General features: G+C 39.6%; 1 protein-coding gene across 5 annotated transcripts in view; it reads right to left on the bottom strand.

Moving 5' to 3' along the window:
- Positions 1 to 858: 858 nt before the first annotated feature.
- The window catches only part of LOC130906606 (arf-GAP with GTPase, ANK repeat and PH domain-containing protein 1-like), a 69,692-nt gene continuing 50,754 nt past the window's right edge, over positions 859 to 19,796 (bottom strand). Inside the window, exons 14-19 of one of the 5 annotated variants that reach the window (XM_057821098.1) lie at positions 17,989 to 18,048; positions 17,725 to 17,876; positions 12,194 to 12,284; positions 11,862 to 12,084; positions 6,765 to 7,017; positions 859 to 4,135 (exon numbers count right to left, since the gene is read on the bottom strand). In XM_057821098.1, coding sequence (XP_057677081.1) covers positions 3,950 to 4,135; positions 6,765 to 7,017; positions 11,862 to 12,084; positions 12,194 to 12,284; positions 17,725 to 17,876; positions 17,989 to 18,048 — 965 coding nt within the window. In that variant the 3' untranslated portion in view covers positions 859 to 3,949. The remainder of the gene's footprint in view (positions 4,136 to 6,764; positions 7,018 to 11,861; positions 12,085 to 12,193; positions 12,285 to 17,724; positions 17,877 to 17,988; positions 18,049 to 19,796) is intronic. The other 4 variants (XM_057821112.1, XM_057821119.1, XM_057821106.1 and 1 more) reach the window with 4 other exon arrangements.

Genomic DNA, 19,796 nt, shown 5'->3' with positions numbered 1-19,796 from the left:
AGCAGGACTGGATTGAGAATTTACCATTTGTGCCTGGCGCCTCCTAGTGGGAACAGGAAAAGCCCTTTTTTTACGGGACACACACCTCCTCTAAAGGGAAAAAAACAATCTACCTCAAACCTGTATAAGGGAAGCCTTAAGACCTGTGTTCAGGTGCCTGATGAAAAATATTGAGGTTTCGTTGAAGCGGAGGGGTCCAAACAGGAAAGTGAAAATGACCGTCAACAATTTGTCTCGCTAAAAACTTTGAACAGTCATAACTCGGCAGATATACAACATATCTGCGACAAACTTCCCGTGCTTGTTGAGAGTCATACCCTGAAGTGCCTTGTAGGGGTCATTTGCATCAACCCTACAGCGCCAACTAGTGGCAATAGAAAGTCACTCGTTTTTCCAATACATATCCAGTTCTTTTCAGTTTGGTCATTGTAGTTTCAAGACCTATTAAAATACTTATTTACGGCCCATGTCCACGTGTCTGTCTGTTGCCGTGACGACCCTTTGTTCGCCATTTAAAGGAAATATTTTTTTCCAGAGAGTCAGGCAGCTTATAGAGCCACAATATTTGGCACACTTGGTCAAATTGGCCCAGTTAGAAGATTAATTTTGGTTTTGAATAAGGGCTTGGCTGCACAGCTCAGTAGTGGCTCCTTTTTTGTAGTAATCTCTCCAATAGGGGTTTTTATCTCTTGGGTGTGGTAATGTAAGAGGCGACTTTCGAGCATGTTAGGTTCTAATGAGATGATTAGAGAGGAGGATCTGCCACCACCCTGACCTGCACACAGTCCGAGTTGCGTGACGTCCGAGTTGCGCTAGATTGCGAGGGCCCGTTCAGTCCTGCTTGCAGGCCTAGTTTTGATTGTTATTTCTTTGTTTCTCATGATTCCATATACTTTTCCTCAGAATGAAGTGATTCTATATTTATTTCCCTGCACTTACTCTATAAAAGTAACATTTACTGACCACCACAATGTTTTTTATACATTTCTTTTAGTGTTTCTGAATGCTAAAGAGTTGCACTTTGAACTAATTCATTACGTCTTCAAGTTTTTTATCTGAGTTTGTTCTACATGATAAAATGTCTGAGTGAGTGCTCGTCCGAGACTGGTGATTCCATACTTTTTGCTAGGGGTTGTATTATTGCACTTGATTAGAGGAAGGAATGTGAGCTACAAAACGAATAAATATTGCTTGCTCTGAGCGCTTTGATATGTTGCTCGCTCTTCCCGGTCGACTGCTCTCTCCGGCGGAAGTCATTAATTCGTCATTCAAACCTATCCGGAACATCATGTCGTGATTTGACTTGACCCTTTGAAGGGCAAATAATCTTTATTTTTTTGTGTGTTCTTTGTTTTTTTTGTTTGTTTTTTTTTGTTGCTATTTAACTCATTATCACACGTCATTATCTTACTTTTTGTTTAAATATTTTTTTACTTTGACATTATTTTTTATTAATAAGTACATTAATAAACTAGAAAATGCAATTTCTGAAGAAATTGCGATGGTAGCTTTGCAGTGATGGTTGGTATATCACTTCTTGTTGATATCGCGTCACCACCTGTTGATTGTGGGTCATTTTGGGGTAACTTCCAGTTGATTTTGGGGCATTCAGGGGTAGCTTCCTGTTGAAATTGAGTCACTTGGTTTGGAAATCAGTAGGAATGAATTAGTGCTGAAACGATTAAACGAGTAATTTGATTAGGGAAAAGCTAATTAATTTTTGCTGTTCATTTAGAGTGTTGATTTTGGAGCATTTCTGAATCACTTTTTGTTGATTTTGGGTCAGTTCCGATACACTCTGGGTGGTTTGGATCATTTCCTGTTGCTTTTAGGGCATTTCCAGGCACTTACTGATCAATGGTCACTTGAATTTCAGGTCATTTTTTAATGATTTTGGAGCATTTTGGGTAACTTTCTGATCATTTCAGATACTTCCTGTTGATTTGGGGCAATTAAAGGTCACTTCCTATTGTTTTGTGGCATTTACAGGTCACTTCCTTTTTTCAGGTCATTTCCTATTCATTTTGAAGCATTTCTGGGCCACTTCCTAATGTTCCTAACCTTTATAGGTCACTACCTGGTCATTGTGGGTAACTTTCTGATCATTTTTGATCACTTCCTATTGGTTTGGGGCAATTAAAGGTCACTTCCTGTTGATTTTGGGTCACTCCCTATTGTTTTGTGGCATTGACAGGTCACTTCCTATGATATTGAGGTAATTCTGGGTCATTTCCTGTTGATTTCAGGTCATTTCTGATTGATTTTGGAACAGTTATGGGTGACGTCCTAATGTTTTGGCGCATTTGTAGGTCACTTCCTGTTAATTTTGGGTCACTTGCTAATCATTTCGGATGACTTCATGTTGATTGGGTCACTTCCTGTTGCATTTTGGCACATTTTTAGGTGACTTCCTATAAATTTTGGGGCATTTACATGTCGCTTCCTGTTGATTTTGGGTCACATGCTGATCATTTTGGATCACTTCATGTTGATTGGGTCACTTCCTATAAATTTTGGGATATTTACAGTTCACTTCCTATTGATATTAGTGTTATTCTAGGTCACTTCCTGCTCATTTCAAATTGATTTTGGAACATTTCTGGGTAACTTCGTAATGTTTTGGGGCATTTACGTGTCACTTCCTGTAGATTTTCGATCACTTGCGCATCACTTCAGATCGCTTCATGTTGATTGGGTCACTTCTTGGTCATTTTGGGACATTTTAGGTCACTTCCTATCAATTTGGGGGATTTTACAGGTCGCTTCTGGATGATTTTGGGTCACTTCTTGTTAATTTTGGAACCTTTTTAGGTCACCTCCTAGAAATTTTGGGGCATTTACAGGTCGCTTCCTATTTTCAGATAACTTCCCATTGACATTGGGGTTATTCTGGGTCACTTCCTGTTCATTTTAGCTAATTTCTTATTAAATTTGGAGCATTTTGGGTCACGAACTGGTCATTTCGGATCACCTTCTGTTGATTTGGGGAAATTAAAGGTCACTTCCTGTACATTTTGGATCACTTCCTATTGTTTTGTGGCATTTACAGGTCACTTCCTATTTTCAAGTCACTCACTATTGATATTGGGCCTATTCTGGGTCTTTTCCTGTGAATTTCAGGTAATTTCTTAATGATTTTGGAACATTTGCAGTTCAAATTGATTAGATCCCCTCCTGTTAATTTTGGGACATTTTTAGGTCACTTCCTATACAGTAAATTTTGGGGCATTTACAGGTCACTTTCTGTTGATTTTGGGTCACTTGCTGATCATTTTGGATCACTTCATGTTGATTGGGTCACTTCCTATTTCCAGATAGCTTCCTATCGATATTGGGGCTATTCTGGGTCACTTCCTGTTCATTTTAGCTAATTTCTTATTGATTTTAGATCATTTCTGGGTCACTTCCTAATTTTTTGGGCCATTTACAGGTCACTTCCTGTTGGTTGCACATCATTTTCTGTTGATTTTGGAGCATTTCTCGATCGCTTCCTGTTGATTTTGGGTCACTTACTGTACACTCGGGGTTGGGGCATGCAAGGGTCACTTCTTGTACAGTTTGGATCATTTCCTGTTGGTTTTAGGGCATTTCCAGGCACTTCCTGACCATTGGGCACTTCCTGTTGATTTCAGGTCACTTTGTTGTTTTTGAGGCATTCCCAGGTCACTTCCTGTAGATTTTGGGTCATTTACTGTTAGTGTTGGGCAAGTATTTTTTTTTTAACTGTTGTCAAAAATAATGACCACCAATGGAGAAACATTGAGTAAATACTGTATTATTTAAAAAAAAAAACAAACATTTAATTTAGGATTTTTGTAGTATTGAAAATGGTATTTCTGAGGGTATTGATATGGCATTGAAAATTTTTGTATGGCGACAACAGTGCTTGCGACTCATTTCAGTCTCCCTCCCAACCTCTTCTTATCACAGTCCGGATCTTTTTGGCGGGCTACGGTCCGTGTTTTCCAGCGCCGCTTGAGCGGCGCGCGAGAACGGGCGTGGTCGCGGCGGGCGAAGTCTCGTCACAGCAGCCGTGTTGGAGCAAAATATCCACGCAACCTTTGCTCCCGCTTTTTTTGGCCATCATCATTGCCGTCCGGCCCTGGTGGTCCCTGGCTTTCGCGTCGATTCCGTACTGAGGGCACCAGACAAAGCACGATCAAAAATAGGACAAAACTTTAAATAATCTGTTTCTTGATGTATTGATAATTCCAAACTTATTTACAAGATAAAACGCGAGTATTAGTTTGCAGTGTTGCACCGATATCATTTTTTTGGCTCCTGATTCTAACATTCGCTGCTGTCCTCCCACTTGAAATGAATTCGATGTCTAACAGTGATTAACTCATTTAAATTCACTTCAGGACAATGAATGTGCGTCACACAATTGGGCATTTATCATTGTCTTGGGAAGAGCGACAAGCTACTTTTACTGCGGTGACATGCTTAGCTGGCTGCCATCTTGGGTAGGGCAACCAGCTGACCTCAAAAAGTACATATTGGGTAGCATCGGCATTCGACTTTTTAGTAAGGGTGTGACAAAATATTGAAATGGTGATATATCGTGATACTTTGTATCCCAAAAGGTTATCGATATGCTCCTGCCAAGAATCGAGATATCGTTTTAAAAAGGTGTCAGTGTTTAAAAAAAAAAAAAAAAAGGGACCTACAAGTTGCTACAAAAATCTTCCACCATAATAGTGTCTCAGGTAACTCTAAGGCTGCCATTGAAGGTGCTCGATGGAACGTTTGTTCATTCGAAATAGGGCTGCAGCTATCGATTTGGTAGCCGATTAATCGATTAACTGTTTATCGATTAATCAAGTAATCGGATACGGAACACAAATTAAAATACGTGAGCTGAGCCTCACACGGTATATAAAAAAATAGGATCTATGTACAACAAAAGAACAATTGGCTAACTTACATAGCAAAAGTCCGCTAGCTTAAATGCTATAAAATGCTAACGCTTTTTGACAATGCTCTTAACAAATGGGTCAGACACATTGCCGCAAAAAATGTCTAAATATACCTTTGAACTAAATTACAAAAGCATTATAAAAAATCATTAGCTCAAACAAAAACTTATGTTGGTCTTAACAGGTAGCAGATGAATTCAGCCATGTGAAATGAGGTAGACTCGAGGGCCGTGTATCCAGCCCAAATCAATGGAAATAAATGCAAATACTTTCAAAACAAACCATTACAACGCCACTTTAATTAAACTAATACTCGACGCAGCAAAATTTAATTTGAATCTTTTTTTCTAAAAAAATCTTTTTTTAAATCGAATACACGGGGGTAATCGATTAATCGTCGCAGCACTAATTCAACACCAGGGCATTCGCAGTCATTCTGTCCGATTTTTCGGGGCATTTACAGGCAGGGGTCGCGTTAACCGAATATTTTCCGTCGTTGACCGGTTTTTTAAAACGGTGACGGAAAAAACTGAAGTCCATCTGTCATTTTGACAGGTTGCAATTCCCACCCCAGACCACAGGGTGGCGAGTGAGCATATTAATTAGCTATTGTCTCTCTTGATGCATGATGTCGTTGGCCTTACTCGGAAAAATGTCAAGGCAACTGAGTGTTTGCCTGGCACGGCCAGACTGTTCTCCCTGTATTTTTCAAACACTGAGAGAAAAGTCTGGGATGCAACCCATTAACGGCCTCTCGAGTAGGGACAAAATCAATCGACAAATAAGATTTGTTTATTTGCGTGACGTGTTCTTCACGAGCACCGTCACTCTTGCGCGCCGAAAGTCGTCTCCACAACAACACGGATGGCGAACGGGAGGGCCGAGAATATGTTCCAATCCGCGGTAAATTCAGTTTTAAATGAGCTAAAACACATCGACACGAGTCATTGACAACAGTCTGGCTCGAGCTAGCCATGTTGAATAAACTCCGCTGTCCTCGTATGTTTACTTCCGCGCGCAAGTCCCTCATCCTGCCCTCGTCGCTTTGCAGTCACGTCTGCCCGTCGCTGATTGGTGCACTCCGCTGTCTGTTTGCCTCTGTTAAGCTTGTTTGGACAGAATATTCATTAAAAATGAATGAAAACTAAATACTATTGAATATGTCATTATTATCATTTTAAAAATGTAAGTGACGGGTAAAAATAGATTATGACCAGATTTTTATGACACTGTAAGTCAAAATGACAGACAACGAAAAAGTCAAGTGCAACCTCTGTTTACAGGTCACTTGCTGTTCATTTACCGGTCATTTCCTGTTGAGTTTGAGTCACTACCTAATCATTTGGGTGATTCCCAGGTCACTTCCTGTTCTGTAACTCAAACAGGAAGTGACACATACAATACCCCAAAATCAACATGAAGTAACTGAAAATCAACAGGTAAACGACCTTAAATGGCCCAAAATTACCTCATTGCCTGGCATTGGCTGCCAATGATGGCCATAGACGTTCAATCCGTTTGAAGTGGGAGGGATGGCAGCGAATGAACAAATGTTCATTCGCTGCCACCCTCCCAGTTCAAATGGATTGGACGTCTACTAGTGATAAACTCATTCCAATTCACAGCAGAAGCTTGTTTTTCTTATTAGTTGTTTGTAGAATATCCGAGAATGATTTTCTGACCAATGTATCGATAATCGTTGTATCGCCATATCGTCAGATCATCGTTATCGTGAGCTTTGTATCGCAAATTGTATCGTATCACGAGGTAACAAGAAGTTCCGACTCCTACTTTTAGTACAGCAAACCTTTTGTTAACATGATTAGTTGGATTTCTGAGACCCACCCAGATGAGCAGTTGCGCCATGACGGCGTCGCCCAGCTGACAGGCGGCGTGCAGGGCGGTGCCGGTGGGGGGCGGTCGGGCGTTGACCAGCTCCTTGCTGCTGTGGGCCAGCAGCAGAAGGAGACCCGGAAGGTCTCTCTCGTTTACCGCCGACAGCAGCCGAGATGCCATGTCGTCATCCGCCGGCGGCCGGAGGGGCGGCACGAAGGCCCGTTGCTCGTACTTGGCGCGAATCCACGATTCCCTCTCTTCGCTGTCCGAAAAATGAGCAAAAGTCACGCCGATTCAACTCGTCGGCCGCTTAACCGTCGATGACCGTCAATGACAACAAAATAAATACAGTGGTATAAAAAAGTATCTGAACCTTTTGGAATTTCTCACATTTCTGCATAATATCACCATCAAATGTGATGTGACCTTGACCAGATGAAAAAGCAGTCTTTGCTAACTAAAACCACCCAAACATTAATAGGTTTTTATTAGGGCTGTCAAAATTATCGCGTTAACGCGCGGTAATTAATTTTTTAAATTAATCACGTTAAAATATTTGACGCAATTAACGCATATGTCCCGCTCAGAAAGTATTCTGCCTTTTGGTAAGTTTTACAGCAAGGCTTTTTGCGCTGTCCAACAGCGAACTCTTGTGGTCGCTTTGCGACATGGTTTATTATTTTCTTCTTTTCTTCATTATGGCTGCACGACGTCTCGGGCTGATAATGTAGTGCTTATATGATCCTTGGACAAGATTTGTCCGTAAGTATGGTTGTTGTAAAGAATGTACATATTATGTTAGTAAGCGAAATGTTCTATTTTTTGTATGAGACGCTTTTTGTATATGTTTAGTGAACCTGTATAGCGTGCTAAGCTAACGTTGCTGCTAATGCAATGCTGTGTACTTTTTTGTTGTTGTTTCACTACGGTCTAAAGAGGACAGTGGTTTGAGGCCATTTTATTAATAAATCAGTTGAAAAAGGAAGAAGTCTGATTATTAAGGCGTCGTTCACTAGCTGTCTAGCGTTGGAAAAAGTAGACGCTTCGGAGTGAGGACAGCATAGACAGATTTAAATGACAGTAGAGTGAAATGCCCACTACAGTCCTTATGTACCGTATGTTGAATGTATTTATCCATCTTGTGTCTTATCTTTCCATTCCAACAATTTATTTTACAGAATATATATATAATTTACAGAAAAATATGGGATATTTTATAGATGGTTTGAATTGCGATTAATTGCGATTAATTACGATTAATTAATTTTTAAGCTGTAATTAACTCGATTAAAAATTTTAATCGTTTGACAGCCCTAGTTTTTATATTTTAATACGGATAGTATGCAAACATTGAAAGAAGGGGGGGAAATACGTACATGAACTATCAAATTTAATATTTTGTGCCCCCCCCCCTTTGCCAGCAATAACTTTATCCAGACGCTTCCTGTAGCTGCAGATCAGTCTGGCACATCAGTCAGGACTAATCTTGGCCCATTCCTCTCTACAAAACTGCTGTAGTTCAGTCAGATTCCTGGGATGTCTGGCATGAATCGCCGTCTTTAGGTCATGCCAATCATCTCTATGGGGTTCAAGTCTGGACTTTGACTTGGCCCCTCCAGAACATGTATTTTGTTCTTCTGAAACCATTCTGAAGTTGATTTATTTCTGTGTTTTGGATCATTGTCTTCTTGCAGCATTCATTCTCTTTTTAGCTTCAACTGTCTGACAGATGGCATCAGGTTTTCCTGCAAAACTTTTGAATTAATTCTTCCTTTAATGATTGCAAGTTGTCCAGTGCCTGAGGCAGCAAAACAGCCCCAAATCATGATGCTCCCTCCACCAAGCTTCTTGGTGGGGATAAAGTGTTGATGTTGGTGAGCTGTTCCATTTTCCTCCACACATGACGTGTGTTCTTCCCAAACAATTCAGCTTTGGTTTCATCAGTCCACAAAATATTTTGCCAAAACTTCTGTGGAGTGTCCAAGTGCCGTTTTGCAAACATTATACGAGCAACAATGCTTTTTTAGACAGCAGTGGCTTCCTCCGTGGAGTTGTCCCACGAACACCATTCTTGGCCATAGTTTTACATTTAGTTGATGTGTGCACAGAGATATTGGACTGTGCCAGTGATTTCTGTAAGTCTTTAGCAGACTCTAAGGTTCTTTCTTACCTCTCTGCAGTGACGTTGCTTTCAGGGGAGGCAGGTGAGGCAGTGCCTCACCTGTCATCATGACAAAAAAATAATTATAGCATCAAATTTATATTAATATTTGTCCATTGCTCTTTATGTATGACTCATTTCAAACATTTTTTATAGACAAAATCGCTGAATTTGCCAATTTCCTGTTCAAATAAAGATATGAAACGAGAGGTGCGGCAGCAACGAGTAAAGCCTCACCTCTGATTGCGCAATCCATAACAAACTGGGTTGATACATGGAATTGGAGCGTGCTGGTTGCCGTACATCTGCATGTCGCCATTATAATGTTTCCAGATACGTTTATTTGACCTGATTTTCCACAGTCTGGCTAATGTCTTTAACCCTTAAAGTTTAATGTTTGTTAGCGACATATTTAGTTTTGCTGATGGGAAATAAAACCACAGTGAAAAGGCGCAGGTTGCGGCAGATAGTACTCTGCCGCACTGAAAGGGGGCGTACGTGAAACTGGACTTTCCGTCAAAAGTGGACGCGATTAACACCACACCGGAGCTAAAAGGTTCGCTTCAAACTGCGGGACAGAAGATAACTCGCGCTTTTCAAACGGACTGGTACACCCGAAAAGACTGGCTATGTGGCTGTCCTTCAAAAAATCGCCTTTGCTGCTTTCCCTGCCTTTTCTTCTCAACTTGTGCCAATGTCTGGACTAACACGAGATATTGTGACAAAACTACCACGAAGCCTCAGCAAACATGAGAGCTCGACCACTCACATTCAAAGCCTAATTGCTTTAAAAACTTTTGGAAGCTCAAGGACTGATTTGGCTTTGACGAACAGCGGAAGCTCAATGGTAGCGGCCACAATGCTAAGGTAAAAGAAAACCGAAGGAGTTTGAAAGACCTCATTAATGCAATCTGTATCCTAGCTAAACAGGAGTTAACATTTCGTGGTAACGATGAGCGTGTAAGCTCTTCTAAACGTGGCATATATGTAGAACGATTACATGGTTTTGCTGAGAAAGATGAAAGGTTAGCTAGAAATTTGGACACATCCACTATGTTTTCTGGCTTGTCAAATAGAACACAGAACGATCTAACTGAAGCAATCCTCTCCATTGAGGCGGAGAGATTTTTTAAAGTAAAGGAAAATAAGGAGGACTTTTACAAAAAGGGCGTAGGTTTGCATAGGGACGGTAGGGACATAACACTACCAACTTTTCAGGATGCTAAAATTGTCCCCACCAGCTTTTAAGCAACCTTACCTTTTTTTTGCATGATATAATGTTCAGTTATATAGAGAATTTAGATCTTTCAATAGTTCCATATGTTGTAAGGATAGAATTGACCCTACCATTATTAAGTGAATTATTTTCATTATGTTTATGTTTGCTAACAAAAACCAGACATTTATTCAGGAAGTTTACAAAATGTTTCTTTAGTATTTTTTTAAAACAAAGGTTTGAATCGAACAGTGTATCATCTGAACCAATGCACGTAAAAGTTATTATCAGTAGGTAAGGATTTATTTTGCATTGATCATTTTGCCTATTAATTAATAAAGTTCATATACATGAGAAATGTGGCCCTTTGCCCCCTTCATCTAATCTGTTTGGTCTTATTAATGTCCCGTCCCCAGCAAAAAGTGTACCTATAGGCAGGTTATGCTATTATATCGTCCCTACGAATGTTGAGACCAAACCTATGCCGTTCCAAATTAACGCCGGTTTTTGTGGTGAAGGACAGGCGCAAGACCACAAACAGTTTTAATTTCAATCTTATTTAAAAAAAAAAAAAAAAAAAAAGAAGCTTAGATTAAGAAAAATACAATAGAATATTTAAAAACTAAATTTTGGCCTTAAATAAAATATTCTTTGTTTTTCTTTTCACACTTTTTGTTTAGCAATCTGTAATAAATTGATTAAAGTATCAGAATTAAAAGTTTTAAAAACAACTGAATATTTCACTAAAGGTCAGAATTGAATTCTGTGGTTTTGTACACCACTCTTTACTCTCATTTATGTTGCATGAATTATAGAACTGCGACGGCCAACACACTGCGTGTGTAGAGAAAATGCATGTTATTTTCTTACTTTTACATATCAATAATATGTACCGTGTGTGCGTGTTTTGTGAAGAATGCTGATGAGATATGAAATAACCAGTAGCCAATTGAATAAGCTACCCTTTTTTGTTTATATATTTGGAAATCTGACACTAAAGGAGTCAGTGCCTCACCCACCATGAACCTCACCGCACGTCACTGCCTCTCTGAGTATTCTGCGCTGAATTCTTGGCCTCATCCTTGGTGGACGGCCACTCATTGGGAGAGAAGCAACAGTGCCAAACTCTCTCCATTTGTAGACAACTTCTCTGACTGTCGATTGATGAACATCCAGACTTTTAGAGATGGTTTTGAATCCTTTCACAGCTTTATACAAATCAACACTCCTTGATCGCAGGTCTTCAGACAGCTCTTTTGACTGAGTCATGATGCAGTTCAGACAGTGCTTCTCATGAAGACAATTCTTACCAGGTGTGTGTTTTATAGTGGGCAGGGAAGCTTTAAACCACTCATCAGTGATTGAACACACACGTGACTTAAACTGTTTGGTAAAAATTGGTTTCAATTGCTCTTCCAGTCTCCTTAGGCAGAGGGTTCGCTGACTTATTTTTCCCCCTTCTGTCAATGTTTGCATGCTATCCTCATTAATATGAAAACCTATAAATGTTTGGATTGTTTTAGTTAAAGCAGACACTGTTTTTTCATCTATGTGATTTTGACAAAGATCACATTTGATGGTAAATTTATGCAGAAATGTGAAAAATTCCAAAAGGTTCAGATACTTTTTCATACGACCGCCCATCAATTTTCAGTTCATTTATTGCTGACATTGCAATGTTACGTTTATCAAATCGCCCTGAAGCAAAATAACGAGCCGAGCAACCCACCGTGAAGCGTTGGGGGCGGGTTTGGGCCTGCCCAGAGTTCGAGCCTCCCAGACGCCGTTGGCCGTGTGGTTCCCGATGGCGGCCAGCACTCGCGTCAGCTCTCCGGGCCAGTCGTCCAGGTCCAAGGAGCGTACCCGAGACAGGTGAGTGCCCAGGTTACGGTGGATCCCCGAGCACTCGATGCAGATCAGCGCGCCCAGGTTGAGGCTGGCCCAGGTGGGGTCTTTCCATAGACATGACAAGAGCGAATGTGTGTCGGCGATAGACATTTGAAGCGGGAGGGATGGCGGGAAAGTAATCTTTTAGCTAATAAGTTTAGGAGGAACACTAACTTGGTGCTTGACAGTCCACGCAAAGGTTGTTGCCTTTGGTGTTCCGGATGGCTTGCAGTGCCACCGCCTCGCTCTGGCTGCTGCGGCGTGCCTACGCACAACACAAATAAATGACAAAATTGGGAGAAATTGCGTCGTCTTTAAACATCACTTTCAGGTGGATTTGGGGGCATTAACAGGTCAATTCCTATGGATTTGGGGTCAATTCCTGTTGAATTTAGGGCATTTACAGGTCACTTTTGACAGATTTCGGCTCATTTGTTTATTTTGGGAAATTCTTAGGTCACTTCCTGTTAATTTGAGGGCGATTCTGGGTCACTTCCTGGTATTTTTTGGGTCATATCTGGGTGTTTGATTGTTAAGTGTTAAATTATTATTGATTACCTCTCATTGATTTTAGGTTACTTCCTATTGATTTTGAGTTACTTGTTCATTTTGTTACATTTCAAAATCATTTCCTGTTTATTTTGGTGCATTTTGGTTCATTTCTGGTCAGTTCCTGTTGATTTGAGTGGATTTCTGAGTCACTTCCTGTTGATTTAAGTGCATTTCTGGGTCAGGTCCTGTTCATTTGAGTAATTTTTACTTTAAAAATGAACAATTCCTATTGATTTTGGGGCATTTACAGGTCACTTCCTATTGATTTTAGGTTACTTCATGTTCATTTTGGGTCACTTCCTGTTGATTTAAGTGCATTTCGGATCATGAGCTATGGATTTGAGTCACCTTTATATTAAAATCAGTAAAGATGTCCCGATCGATCGGCATCGATCGATCACGTCATTCTCAAAGTATCGGAATCGGCAAAAAAATATCGGACATGATTTTTTTTAATATATATATATTTTTTAATTAAATCGTTTTATAATTGTATTTAACGTTACAGACAAAACGTCTTACACTCATCCAGAGTCTTTAGTTTTGGCTTAAAGTAGGGCAATCAAATTTATCGCGTTTACGGCGGCAATTAGTTTTTTTTTTTAATTAATCACGTTAATATATTTAACGCAATTAACGCATGCGCTGCACAACCCACTCACGCATTGTCGCGTTTAATCTACAATGGCGCCGTTGTACTTATAAAGCTGAAAGGCAGTGTAATATGAGTGGAGTGAATTTTGGCCGTCTTTGGAGCCTTGTTTTAATTGGCCTACGCCTTGAAATCCCTCTCTCAATAATTAGAAATATTGTGGGGAGCAATGTGGGGAAGAAAGGTAGTAGTTGATCTTTTTCTTAACACCCTATGTTATTTCCCAACGCAGAGAAGATATATCAATTGGTGCCCCTACGCACAGTCATGGTTGCACTTCCCATCATGCATTTGGGCAGAACAGTTAAATGGCTACAGTATCATTTACTGAAAGCTCAACAAATACACTAGATGGCAATATTTACTCACAATAAACAAAGTCACATTTATCCTTTAAGAATTACAAGTCTTTCTATCCGTGGATCCCTCTCACGGAAAGAATGTTAATAATGTAAATGCCATCTTGAGGATTTATTGTCATAATAAACAAATACAGTACTTATGTACTGTATGTTTAATGTATGTATTCGTCCGAATTTTATTAATTTTTTTCTTAATGCATTGCCAAAATGTATATGATCGGGAAAAATTATCGGGAATGATTGGAATTGAATCGGGAGCAAAAAAAAAGCAATCGGATCGGGAAATATCGGGATCGGCAGATACTCAAACTAAAACGATCGGATCGGGAGCAAAAAAACATGATCGGAACAACCCTAAAAATCTGTGTTTTCTGTTGATTTTGGGGCATTTACAGGACAGTACTTGTTTATTTGGGTCACTTTTACACTAAAATCAACACTTCCTGTTACTTTTGGTGCATTTACAGGGCACTTCGGATTGTTTTAGGGGATTTCAGGGTCAATTCCGGTTCATTTTGGGGCACTTCCTGTTGATTTGGGTCACTTTTATATTAAAGTCAACACTTCCTGTTGATTTTGGGGCATTTACAGGTCACTTCCAGTTGATTTGGGTCACTTTTACATCAAAATCAACACTTCATGTTAATTTTGGGGCATTTACAGTTCACTTCCAATTGAATTTAGGTTGCTTCCTGTTAATTTTGAGTCACTTTGTTTGTTTTGGTACATTTTCATGATTTGGGGGCAATTCTGGGTCACTTTCTGTTAATCTGAGTCACTTTTATATTAAAATCAATCACTTCCCTTTCATTTGGGGGCATTTACAGGTCACTTCCTATTGATTTTAACTTACCTTCTGTTAATTTTGAGTCACTTTTTGTTCATTTTTGTACATTCCAAAATCAACACTTCCAGATAATTTTGTTTCATTTCTGGTCACTTCCTGTTGCTTTCGGTGCATTTCAGGTCATGAGCTATGGATTTGGGTCATATTTTCATTAAAATCAACACTTCAAGTTCATTTTGGAGCATTACAGGTCACTTCCTTCTGATTTTAGGTTACTTCCTGTTAATTTTGTGTCACTCTCTGTTCGTTTTGGTACATTTGACACTGATTTTAGGTCAGTTCCTGTTGATTTGAGTGCATTTCGGGTCATGAGCTCTGGATTTGGATCACCTTTTTAGTAAAATCAACACTTCCTGTCAATTTTGGGGACATTTACAGCTCACTTCACGTTGATTTGGGTCACTTGTACATTAAAATCAACACTTCCAGTTAATCTGGGGGCATTTCCAGGTCACTTCCTATTGATTTTAGGATACTTCCTGTTAATTTTGAGTTGCTTTTTGCTAGGGCTGTCAAACGATTAAAATTTTTAATCGAGTTAATGACAGCTTAAAAATGAATTAATCGTAATTAATCGCAATTCAAACCATCTATAAAATATGCCATATTTTTCTGTAAATTATTATTGGAATGGAAAGATAAGACACAAGACGGATATATACATTCAACGTACGGTACATAAGTACTGTATTAGTTTATTATAACAATAAATCAACAAGATGGTATTAACATTATCAACATTCTCTTAAAGCGACCCATTTATAGAAAGACTTGTAGTTCTTAAAAGATAAATGTTAGAACAAGTTAAAGAAATTTTATATTAAAACCCCTCTTAATGTTTTCGTTTTATTAAAATTTGTAAAATTTTCAATCAGAAAATAAACTAATAGCTCGCCATTGTTGATATCAATAACTACACCATGCTCACTCATGGTGCTGAAAGCCATAAAATCAGTTGGACCCAAGCGCCAGCAGAGGGCGCCAAACACCAAAAACCAAGTAACAAGCAGACATTACGCTCTGCTGACATTTGAGCGGAGCTTGTGCGTTAATTGCGTCAAATATTTTAATGTGATTAATTTTAAAAATTAATTACCGCCCGTTAACGCGATAATTTTGACAGCCCTACTTTTTGCTAATTTTGGTACATTCCAAAATCAAGTCACCCTTGATCAATTTTGGTGCATTTCCAGGTCTCTTCCTGTTGATTTGGGGGCATTTCAGGGTCAATTCCGGTTCATTTTGGGCCACTTCCTGTTGAGTTGGGTCACATTTATATTAAAATACGCACTTCCTGTTGATTTGGGGGCATTTCAGGGTCAATTCCGATTCATTTTGGGCCACTTCCTGTTGATTTGGGTCACACTTATATTAAAATCAGCACTTCCTGTTAATTTTGGGGCATTTACAGGTTACTTCCTGTTGATTTAAGTGCATTTCTGGGTCACTTCTTGTTAATCTGAGTCGCTTTTATTTTAAAAATGAACACTTCCTATTAATTTTGGGGCATTGCAAAGTCACTTTCTATTGATTGTAGGTTGCTTCCTGTTATCTTTGAGTCACTTTTTGCTAATTTTGGTGCATTTCCAGGTCACTTCCTGTTGATTATGGGGCAATTCTGGGTCAATTCCGGTTCATTTGGGGTCACTTCCTGTTGATTTGGGTCACTTTTTTATTAAAATAAATCACTTCCCTTTCATTTGAGGGCATTTACAGGTCACTTCCTGTTGATTTTGGTACATTTCACACACATTTCAGGTCACGCCCTGTTGATTTTGGAATATTTCTGGTTCAATTCTGCTTCATCTTGGGTCACTTCCTGTTGTTTTAAGCGCATTTCGGGAAATGAGCTATGGATTTGGGTCACCTTCGTATTAAAATCAACACTTCAGGTTCATATTGGTGCATTACAGGTCACTTCTTTCTAATTTTAGGTTACTACCTGCTAATTTTGTGCGACTTTCTGTTAGTTTTGGTACATTTGACACTCATTTCAGGGCACTTCCTCTTGATTTGAGTGCATTTCGGGTCATGGGCTATGGATTTGGGTCACCTTTATATTGATTTTTTGGGCATTTACAGGTCACTTCCTTATTGATTTTAGGCTACTTCCTGTTAATTTTGAGTCACTTTTTGCTAATTTTGGTGCATTTCCAGGTCACTTCCATTTGATTTTGGGGCAATATTGGGTTAATTCCGGTTCATTTCAGGTCACTTTTATATTAATTTTGAGTCACTTTCTGTCCGCTTGGTACATTTCACACGCATTTCAGGTCACGCCCTGTTGATTTTGGGGCATTTCTGGGCAAATTCCGGTTCATTTTGGGCCACTTCCTGTTGATTTGGGCCACTTTTATATTAAAATCAACACTTCCTGTTGATTTTGGGGCATTTACATGTCATTTCCTATTGATTTGAGGTTACTTCCTGTTCATTTTAAGTCACTTTCTGTCCATTTTGGTACATTTCACACACATTTCGGGTCACTTGGAGTTGATTTTGAGAAATTTCTGGGTCAATTGTGGTTCATTTTGGGTCATGAGCTATGGATTTGGGTCAACTTTATATTAAAATCCACATTTCCTGTTGATTTTGTGGCATTTACGCGACACTTCCTATTGAATTTAGGTTACTTCCTGTTAATTTGGAGTCACTTTCTGTTCGTTTTGGTACATTTCACACACATTTCAGGTCACTCCCTGTTGATTTGAGTGCATTTCTGGTCATGAGCTATGTTTTTGGGTCACCTTTATAATAAAATCAACACTTCCTGTTGATTTTTGGGGGCATTTTCAGGTCACTTCCTATTGATTTTAGGTTACTTCCTGCTGATTTAAGTGCATTTCAAGGTCACTTTTGGTTCATTTTTGGTCACTTCCTGTTGATTTAGGTGCATTTCGGGTCCCTTCCCATTGATTTGGGTCACTTTTATATTAAAATCAACACTTCCTGTTAATTTTGGGCCATTTGCAGGTCCCTTCCTGTTGATTCCAAGGCTTTTCCTTTTCATTTCAGTTCTTATCCTGTGGATTTTGGTTCAACTCTGGTCACTTCCTTTTGATTCAGTGGCATTTCTGGGTAACTTCCTGTTGATTTGGGGAGATTTTATTGGTCACTGCCTGTTTGATTGTTAGATTGTTTTTTTTTTAGCACTGAAAATGAGAGGGTAGTTTTTTTTTATATGTGCAAAAATTGTTTAAGCACTGGAACAGTTTTTAAAAGTCCAGGAGAATAACCGGTATCAGATAAAACCCAAATCACGCCAGACATTGGGTTAGCTGAGTGAGCTTACCTTGTTTCTGCTACTCTCACAAGACTGCAGGCTGGCCAAGATCTGACTCTCGATGGCCGCCACCCACGAGTCCCTCTCTTCCAGACTGGGAGCCTCAAAGTGCCACGTCTGTCCGGTAAAGGACACAATGATAAAGTCGGCATTTTCTTCATCTGAAAGACAAAACGGTACGCGGATCAACCATTGAGCGCTCCGAGGAAAGAAGGCGCATGCAGACGTGCCGAAAGGAAACCCGAATGCGACGAACAGGAGCACAAGTGTTACCTGTCTTGTTAATGTTTCTCAAGCTACCGAAGCTTTTTAACTTCCACATTTTGCGTTTGGCTGCAGAGCGAGAGACAAGTACACAGGCAGAAAGAAGACAAAGCAAGTCAAGTCAAGCGCATTGAGACAGACAGACAGACAGACAGACGCAAACCTTCCATTATTAGTAGTTTAGTAGCAACTACTAAAAAAAAATGAGTCCCCACTGTTAACTTGATTGGCTGTCATTGATGGTCAGTAAACTGAAGTCACTTCCTGTTGATTTTAGGGCTTTTAAAAGTCACTTCCTGTTGAGTTTGGTTCACTATTTTGGGGCACTTCCTATCCATTTTGGGGCATTTACAAGTAACTTCCTATTTTTGTTTTTGTTCACTTCCTGTTCCTTTTTGGTGCATTTTGGGGCACTTCCTGTTCAGTTTGGGGAATTTTTAGGTCACTTCCTGTTAATATTGGGACATTAACAGGTCACTTCCTGTTGATTTTGGGACATTCCTAGGTCGCCGCCTGTTGAGTTTGGTTCACTTCCTGTCCATTTTGGGGCACTTCCTGTTCATTTAAGTGCATTTTGGGGCATTTAAAAGTCACTTCCTGTTGTGTTTGGTTTACTTCCCGTTCATTTTGGGGCACTTCCTGTTCGTTTTGGGGCATTTAAAAGTCAATTCCTGTTGATTTTGGGACATTTCTAGGTCACTTCCTGTTGGGTTTGGTTCACTTCCTGTTCATTTTAGTGCATTTTGGGGTACTTTCTGTTCATTTTGTGGCATTTTTTTAGGTTAATTTCTTTTCATTTTGGGGCATTTACAGGTCACTTCCTGTTGGTTTTGTGACATTCTTGGGTCCCCTCCTGTTCATTTTGGGGAACTTTTAGGTCACTTCATGTTAATATTGGGGCATTTCAGGTCACTTCCTGTTGTTTTTTTGGGGGGACACTTCCTGTTCATTATGGGGCATTTACAGGTCATTTTCTGTTGATTTTGGGACATTCCTCGGTAACTTCCTGTTTGTTTTGGGGAATTTTTTAGTTCACTTCCTGTTGATTTTTGAACATTCTTAGGTAACTTCCTGTTCGTTTCAGGTCACTTGCTGTTGATTACTGGGCATACCCAGATCACTTCGTTGATTTGGGGGCACTTCTTGTTCATTTTAGGGCATTTAAAAGTCACTTCCAGTTGGGTTTGGTTCACTTCCTGTTTATTTTGGTGCATTTGGGGGAACCTACTGTTTATTTTGGGACATTTAAGTCACTTCCTGTCCATATTGGGGCATTTAAAGGTCACATCCTGTTGATTTTGGGACATTACTAGGTCACTTCATATTCATTTTGGGGAAATGTTTAGGTCACTTCCTGTTAATATTGGGCATTCACAGGTCACTTCCTGTTCATTTCAAGTCACTTCATGTTGATTTTGGGGCACTTCCTGTTCATTTTAGGGCATTTAAAAATAACTTTCTGTTGTGTTTGGTTCACTTCCTGTTCATTTTGGGGTACTTCCTCTTCATTTTTGGGCATTTAAAAGACACTTCCTGTTCATTTTGTGGCACTTCCTATTCATTTTGGGGAATTTTTAGGTCACTTCCTGTTCATTATGGGGCATTTGCAGGTCACTTCCTGTTGATTTTGGGACATTCCTAGGTCACGTCCTGTTCATTTTGAGGATTTTTTTGGGTCACTTCCGGTTAATATTGGGACATTTACAGGTCACTTCATGTTGATTTTGGGGGTACTTCCTGTTCATTTTATGGCATTTAAATGTCACTTCCTGTTCCTGTTGGGTTTGGTTCATTTCCTGTTCATTTTGGGGCATTTA

This window comes from Corythoichthys intestinalis, chromosome 2 (assembly GCF_030265065.1).
Source record: "Corythoichthys intestinalis isolate RoL2023-P3 chromosome 2, ASM3026506v1, whole genome shotgun sequence".
Classification (NCBI taxonomy): domain Eukaryota; kingdom Metazoa; phylum Chordata; class Actinopteri; order Syngnathiformes; family Syngnathidae; genus Corythoichthys; species Corythoichthys intestinalis.
The sequence above is the reverse complement of the archived record's forward strand: the minus strand, read 5'-3'. Positions and strand labels throughout refer to the sequence as shown.